General features: G+C 42.8%; 1 protein-coding gene across 1 annotated transcript; it reads right to left on the bottom strand.

Annotated features, from left to right (window-relative positions):
* Positions 1-6: 6 nt before the first annotated feature.
* Positions 7-8248, bottom strand: CUNH2orf16 (chromosome unknown C2orf16 homolog). The gene has a single exon (XM_029231796.1). It carries the CDS (start codon positions 8114-8116, stop codon positions 200-202), a length of 7917 nt encoding a protein of 2638 aa, XP_029087629.1. The 5' UTR covers positions 8117-8248; the 3' UTR covers positions 7-199.
* Positions 8249-8254: the final 6 nt, after the last annotated feature.

The following is an 8254-nucleotide window of genomic DNA, read 5'->3' as shown; positions in this document are numbered from 1 at the left end:
TGTATAATTAATAAAAACATAGGTTGCTGCTTTGGCACTTCTGAAATGTTAAGAAAACAAGTCTTACAGTGTAAATCTATATAATCCTTTAATATAAGTTAGGACAGACGGCGCTCTTTTGCCTGAGCGAGCGGCAGCCCTCTATTGCTGTGCTTCGGCAAAATTCATGTCGTGTGATGAGCTTACTTTCGGCCCTGTCCTAAGATACTACAACACAAACCAAAGCCATAATTCTGTGTGCTGTTTGGAATGCCTGCTTTAGGCCCCGAAAAAGGAGTTGAATGAATTTTGGTGGGGAAGATTTCTTAGGTTGTCTTTTTGAAGAGGCGGTAGTTGTCTGAGACGCTCCACTCCTCTTCCTTCTTAACTGGCTTGGTAATTCCTTAGAGGACCTCTGTATTATGGCTGTACTATTTGTGTAGAACTTTGTGTTTTGTGTTCTGACTTCCCTGAGGATTCTTTTCATTGGATGTTTTGAATCATGGGTCCTTTTTGTTCTCACTTTAGCCCACTTTTCATCCTGATTGCTTTCAGAGTCACTCTCTGATAGAGAGTGAACTTCAGTGAATCCATAGTGTCCAGCCTCTCTAATTTCTGTCTTTTCTACTAGGCCAGGGCTGCCGCCTTGCCTTCGCCTGATGTGGACTTGTATAGGAGCAGGACACTGGGAAGACCCAGACTGGAAATCTATTGTAGAAGTAGGACTCTTGGAAGCTTGAGTATAGCCTTTAGCTTTCCTTAGTGATGTTGATCTAAGGCTCCTTGGTGTGATGGGTCTACCTCTTCTATGATACTCTGGGACTTGGGGTCTTTTCCTAGTTTGCAACCTAAAGCCAAGACGCAACCTGATCTCTCCACGGCCTTCAGGAGTGCTTACAAGGTGAAGCTGTGGATAGATAAGAAGATAAGTTCCAAAAGTGGCCTGTAATTTATGACAGCAATTAAATCCTGAACATCGGCCACACTGTAGGCAGATAGGGTATTTTAGAACCAGACCTGAAGCTAAAGGTGGAGGTACGTTGGGGGGTATCTGACTCCTTAACAGTTTTGCTGCTATTTTTAGCTGCAGATCTCGTAGAAGGTGGAACTGTTCTGGGAAGTCAGACTTGGCCTGGGGAAGATAACTAGGCTTGAGGGAGTGTTGGGACTCAAAAATCCTTGTCTGTGAATCACTCTGTGAGTTCTTACTCTCTTCCACTGGAACAGAAGCTCTCCTAGCAAAAAATACGTTGAAGGAAGACTCTGACTTTGCTGGGGCAGAAAGCTGACTCCCTGTACATGAGACAGGCATGTGCTGAGTGACTTCCTGGGAGGTATCACAGGGCTTTGAGTTTGTTTTCTTTATTCTCACTCTAGTGCCAGAGTAGTGCTGTATTATGGAGGACATGGAGACACGTGTCCACATCCTTAAGGCCATTCTTTTCTCATGACCATGGCATGAAGTATGTCTCTGAATGTAGTTTTTGACAACTGAAGGCTGAGAAATAGTACCTTGACCCTTCTCAAGCCGACTCTGGGAAAATTCCATCAATTCAACTGGAACCCCAAATAAATTCTGAATAGATTGACAGGTATCTGCAGTGGCTCTTTCTGTTAAAGATGTTTGAGAATAAAGCTTCCTTTCCATGCTGGTCCCCAAGACATTGCCCAGCGTTAGCATACTGGAGAGGTATTTTCGAGGCAGTCGCTGCCTCCAGGAGCGACTCTCCCAGACATTCCGTCGCCTGCCCAGGACAGGCCAGGTAAGGCCTCTTCGAGCCCCTGATCCTGTCTGGAAGATCCTAGATAGTGATCTCCAGTTTTGTGGTGGATGGTGGGAAAGGCTCCGGAATGTGCTCCCTGACTCCTCCACCTGTTTCCTCTTAATCCTTTCGTTAGATATGACATCCACTCCTGGGATCTCAGAATTTAACTTAGAAGAATTCATACCTTGAAGTTTTGAAATGGAAGTTAATTCAGAAGTGTTTGTGCCTTGCAAATGTGGCCCAGGGTTGCATCCAGTAGAAATTACACACTGAAGTTTTGGTTCTGAAATGAATGCAGAAGAATTGACACCTTGCAAATTAGGCCCAGTGCAGAGCACCTTAGATTTTCTACCTTGAAGCTGTGGACTAGGATTCAACCCAGAGGACTTTATACCTTGCACCTGTGACCCAGTATTGAATGGCATATAATTTACACACTGAAGCTGTGGCCCTGGATTCTGTTCAGAGCATTTCCCACCTTGTAATTTAGGCTTATGCTTGAATTCCAGAAACTGCTCATCTGGAAGCTTCATTTCTGTGCTCAACTCAGGTTTTACCTCTTGCAACTGTGGTCGAGGATTGAACTCGAAATATTGAATATCGTGAAGCCTTGTTCCCAGACAAAAATCAGAAGATTTCACATCTTGCAACTGTTGGTCAGGATTGAATTCCAAAGATTTCACATCTTGAAGCTTTGTCCCTTTACATAATTCTGAAGATTTTATATGTTGTGAATGTGTCCCAGGATTGAACACCATGACTTTTACACTTTGAAGTTCTGGCCATGGATTCAACTTATAAGATTTCTCATCTTGCCACTGCTTTCTACCACTGATCTCAGACAATATTCCACTATGAATCTTTGATTCCAAGGCCAACTCAGAGGGTTTTGCAACCTTGAGTTCTAGACCAGGGTTGACCTCTGTAGAGTTCATTAGTTGAAGCTTTATATGTTCAGAAGATTTTGCACCTTGCAATTTTGCCTCAGGGTTGAATTCCATAGATTTCACACCTTGAAGGTGTGCCTCTGGTGTCAACATAGACAATTTCCTGTCTTGTAACTGTGGAGCTGAGTTAAACCCCAAAGATTTCACATCTTGTACCTTTGTACCAAGAGTCGATTCAAAAGGTTTCATATCTTGCCACACTGGCCTGGTGATGAACTCCACAGATTCTCCACTTTGAAGCTTTGTCTCTGGTGTTAACTCTGAAGATGTCACACCTTGCAACCATGGAACAACAGATTTCAAATCTTGAAGCCTCCACTCTAGCATCAAATCAGATTTCTCACCCTGTCTCTGTGGTCCAGAGTTGAACTCCACTGATTTCACACCTTGAAGCTTCCTCCTCTGGGTTAAATCAGATTTCCCACCTTGTAACTTCAGTCCACAGTTAAACTCTAAGGATTTTACATCTTGAAGCTTTGTCCCTTGAATCAACTCAGAAAATTTTTTGCTTTGTGTCTGTGGTCCAGAGTTGAACACTGATTTCGCTTTCGGAAGCTTTGTCCCTGGGATCACTTCAGAAGATTTCATACCTTGAAAGTGTGGTCTAGAACTTAACGGCTTAGATTTTACATCTGGAAGCTTTATACCCATGATCAGCTCAGAACATTTCATATCTTGTAAGTGTGGGCCTGAGTCCAACTCTACAGATTTCACACCTGGAAACTTCCTCCCCAGAGTCAAATCAGAAGATTTCTCACCTTGTAACTTTGGACTAGGTTTCAGTTCTACAGACTTCACACCTTGAAGCTTTTCCCTTGGGATAACTCCAGACAATTTCATACCCTGCAAGTTTGGTCCAGACCTGAAATTCATAGATTTTACATCTTGAAGCTTTATACCTGTGATTAATTTGGAAGATTTCATATCTTCCAACTGTGGACCCGACCTGAATTCCACTGATTTCACTTTTTGAAGCTTTGTCCCCAGTATCAACTCAGAAGATTTCACACCTTGCAATGGTGGCCCAGATTTGGACTTCACAGATTCCACATCTTGAACCTTTGAGTCTGAGATTAATTTAGAAGATTTCACTCTTTGCAATTGTGGCTCACAGTTGAACACGAATTTCACATTCTGAAGCTTTGATCCCAGAATCAGCTCAGAAGATTTCAGAACTTGCAACTGAGGACTGGGGCTGAAATCTTTATGTTTTACATCTTGAAGCTTTATCTTTGAGGTCCATCCAGAAGATTTCACACCTTGTAACAATGACCCAGGGTTGAAATCTGCAGATTTGACACCTTGAATCTTTTTCCCCACAGTCAATTTAGAAAATGTTGTACCTTGCAACTGTGAGTCAGAGATGAACTCAGTAAATTTCTTATCTTGGGACTTTGTCTCAGGTGGTGACTTAGAAGATTTTAGGCCTTGCCACTGTGGCCCACTGTTGAAATCCTCAGATTTCACACCTCGAAGCTCTGTCTGAAGAGTCAACTCAGATGACTTCATACTTTTCAAGTGTAGTAGGGAGTTCAACTCTATAGTTTCATCACTTTGTAATTGTGACTCTTGGCTTAATACCCCAGATTTCACCTCAGGAAACTCTGGCTCTTGTGTAAGCAATACAGACTTCACACCTTGAAGCTGTGTTCCTGGGGATGATGATAATGGTTTCCCTTCTTGAAACCATGGTCCTGGGATCAACTTAGGAGATTTTCCATCATGCAAGTGAGGCCTAGATTTGAACATCATGGGTTTTATATCACAGAGCTTTGACTTGGAAGTCAGGTCACATGATTTCTTACTTCTAAACTGTAGACAAGGTTTCAAATTGAGACCTTGAGGCTGAGGTTCTTGGAGTGATGCCAGAGATTGTATACCTTGGAGCTTTGGCCTTGGAGTCAACACCGATGGCTTCTTATCTCTTAATTGTATCAAAGGTTTCAACTCTGCTGGTTTGACACATTGAGATTGCAACCCAAGATTTAGCAGAGATTTCACACCTTGAAACACTAGTGCAGGCATCCACTGAACAGCTCTCATACTTTCAAGCTGTGGCTTTTGGTGTAACTCCACAGTTTTCCTACCTTGAAGCTGTGGCTCTGAGGTTGATGCCAAAAATTTTCCTTCTTGCAGCTGTGGTCCTGGGGATACCTCAGGAGTTTCCACACTCTGCAACTGTGGCCCAAGGTTGAACTTCATATATGTTGCACCTTGAATTTTTGGCCCCAGAGGCAATTCAGATGACTTCACATCTCTTAGCTGTATTGAAGATTTCAACTTTACAGATTTGACCCCTTGAGATTGTGACTCAAGATTTGGGGTCAACTTCATAGATTTTACTCCTTGCATCTTTGGGTCTGGAGGGAACTCAAAAAAATTCACATATTGTTGTTGTTGCCCTGAGTTTAACTCTGAAGATTTCACACCTTGAGTTTGAGTTCCTGATGTCAGTTCACAAAATTTGACATCTTCTCTCTGTGGCCCTGAGGTTATCTCCACAGATTTCTTAACTTCCAGCTGTGGACTTGGGGTTAGCAACGTAGATTTCATACCTCTTGGAGATTGTCCTGGAGTTAAGGCCACAGAGTTCAGATCTTTCAACTCTGACTCTGAGATCAACAACTCAGATTTCATATCATGAAGTTTTGAGCCTGGGGTCATCTCTACCGGTTTCACATCTCGCACCTGTGGCCCAAGGGTTAACACTGTAGATTTGACATTTCCCAGTTGTGGCTTTGATGTTAACTGCATAGATTTCATACTTCCCAAATGTGGCCCTGGTGTTAACTCCACAGATTTCGTATCTTCCAGCTGTGGCTCTGGCGTTAGCGCCTCAGACTGTAAACCTTGAAGCTTTGAGATTGGGGTCCACTCTACAGGTTTTACATCTTGCAACTGTGGTCTTTGGATCAATTCAGAAGATTTCACAACTTGTAACCATGGTCTTCTGGTCAACTCAGAATGGTTTACACTTGGCAACTGCGGTCTAGGAGTCAACTCCATAGATTTTGCATCTGGTATGTGTGGCTCTGAGACTAATTTATATGAAGTGTCACCTTCAAAGCTTGACATTTGGTCTACTGCCACACATTTTACACCTTGAAACAGTGGCTCTGGTACTAACATCTCAGGCTTAACGCCTTGCTGCTCAGGTCCTGGGGTCAACTTCATAGATTTTACTCCTTGCATCTTTGGCTCTGGAGTGAACTCAAAAAAATTCACATATTGTTGTTGTTGCCCTGAGTTGAACTCTGAAGATTTCACACCTTGAGTTTGAGTTCCTGATGTCAGATCACAAAATTTGACATCTTGTAGCCGTGGCTCCACCTGTTTCACACCTTGAAGCCCTGGAGACATCTTTGCTGATTTAGAATCTTGAAGCCCTAACTCTAGAGTCGTCTCCACAGAAGTCACACTATGAGACAGTGGTCCTGGGGTTTGCTCCCCAGATTTGACACCTTGAAGCTTTGGCCCTGAAGTCAATTCAGAAAATTTGACATCTTGCTGCCTTGACCCTAGGTTCAGTTCCTCAGATTTCACATCTTGAAATTGTAGTTTTGAGGTCAGTTTGACAGATTTCAAGCTGTGAAACTGTGATCCTTCAACAGACAGAACAGATTTCATATTTTCAGCTGGGAGCCCTTGACTTGACTGCAAAGATGACTCTGTTACAAATCCTACAGACTTTATATCTGGAAGCTGTGTTCCTGGTATAAACTGCACATGTTTGAAACCTTGATGCTTTGGTTCTGGGGTCAAATCAGAAAATCTGATACATTGCAAGCATGGTCCTGAGTTTAGTTCCATAAATTTCATACTTTGAGGTTGTGATTCTGCAGTCAACTTTACAGATACAACACTTTGATGTTTTGGTCCTGGGATAAAATCTGACAATTTTATTTCTTGCACTGGGGAACCTGGGGTCAATTCATCAGATTTCACACCATGATGTGGTGACCCTGAGATCAAATCTATAGGTCTTTCTCCTTGAAGTGGCAGCTCTGGAGATAACTCTGAAAATCTTACACTATGCAGCTGTGGCCCTTGGAGCTGTGCCTCCTTAGTCAATTCCTCTGATATCATGCTTCGTAGCACTGGCTCCTGTATTGGCTTCTCTGATTCTACCACTCTGGTAGTAGTTGACTGTTGAATTAAATTAACATATTTCACATCTTGTAATTTTGGCTCTGGCTCCAACTGCCTAGACTTTACTGCCTGGAGCTGTGGCTCTGGGGTCAACTCCATAACATGTGGTTTTGGTCCTGTAATAAACTGTTTAGATCCTACCGCTAATGGGGATGACTCAGAGGTTAACTTCACGTATTTCAAATTTTGCAGTAGTGGCCCTGATATCTCACGTTGCATCCCTGGTCCTAAAGTCAACTCCAGAGATCCTTTTTCTGAATATGGTAGTACTGGTATTACCTCCTGGATGTTTTCAACTGGAAATGTTGCCAACCCCACAGTTTCTGTGTTTTCATATTCTGACCTTAGGGGTATCCCTGATGACTCTGTAACCTGAAGATGTGGCCTTAGAGGAGTCATTCCTGTAGATTCTCTACCTTGACCTATTGGTTTTTGTGTTAATGCTACTTGGGGCAAAGCCTCAGAAGTCAGCCTCACAGTTTCTGAATCTCGATAGCCTTGACCTAGAGTCATCTCTGAAAATTTTTGAAAATGTGGCCTAGGCACCACCCCAGCAGTTTTCAAGACTAGCTGTGGGATCAGTTTCACAGATTCTTCCTCTTGTGGGAAGATCTCAGCAGCTAACTCTGCATGCTCTGTGTCTTGATGCCTTGGTCTGGAAGTTAGACCCACAGATTTCAATCCTTGTAAATGTGGTTCCATGGTCACTTTCCTTGATTCAACATGCTGTAACTGTGTCTCAGGAATTAACCTACTAGATTCTTCCAGTGGCACGTGTAAATCCACAAAATTATTATCATGCATTAATGGCCCTAGAGTCAACTCCTCAGGTTTTATACTTTTGGACTGTGGTTCTGAGGTCAATGGAACAGATTTCACATTTTGAAATTGTGGTTCCAAGATCAACTCCTCATAGTTCATAACTTCTGAATATGGTCCTAGATTCAGATGAACAAACTTCATACCTTGGGACTCTGGGGTCAACATCTTTGATTTCATACCTTGCATCTCTGATCCTGGTACCAACTCTAAAGATTCTTGTATTGTGTGCTGTGACACTGGAGTATCTCCCATGGCTTTTACACTTTGGAACATTGGCTCAAGAGTACCTTGGAATGACATTGAGTTCATCTGCATAAATTCTGAAGCTTGGCTCAGTGGCCCTGGAGTATTTCCTAAAGATGATTGTATCAACCCCCTAGATTCTTTTGCATGGTGACAAGCGTCAGAGGTAAACTTTGCTTCTGTTTCTGGATATCCTGGCTCTGAGATCATCCTTAAAGATTCTGAAGCTTGGTGCCATGGGGTCAATCCTTTAGGTTCTGTGACTTGATGGTTCGGTTTGAGGTTCAACTCTACAGATTTTACTGCTTGAATGTGTGCCCCTGGGATCAGTTCCTCATATTTCATATC

Source organism: Monodon monoceros, unplaced genomic scaffold (assembly GCF_005190385.1).
Source record: "Monodon monoceros isolate NGI ecotype Baffin Bay Population unplaced genomic scaffold, NGI_Narwhal_1 Super_Scaffold_19, whole genome shotgun sequence".
Lineage (NCBI taxonomy): Eukaryota > Metazoa > Chordata > Mammalia > Artiodactyla > Monodontidae > Monodon > Monodon monoceros.
Note: the sequence above shows the minus strand (reverse complement) of the source record. Positions and strands in the feature narration are given on the sequence as shown.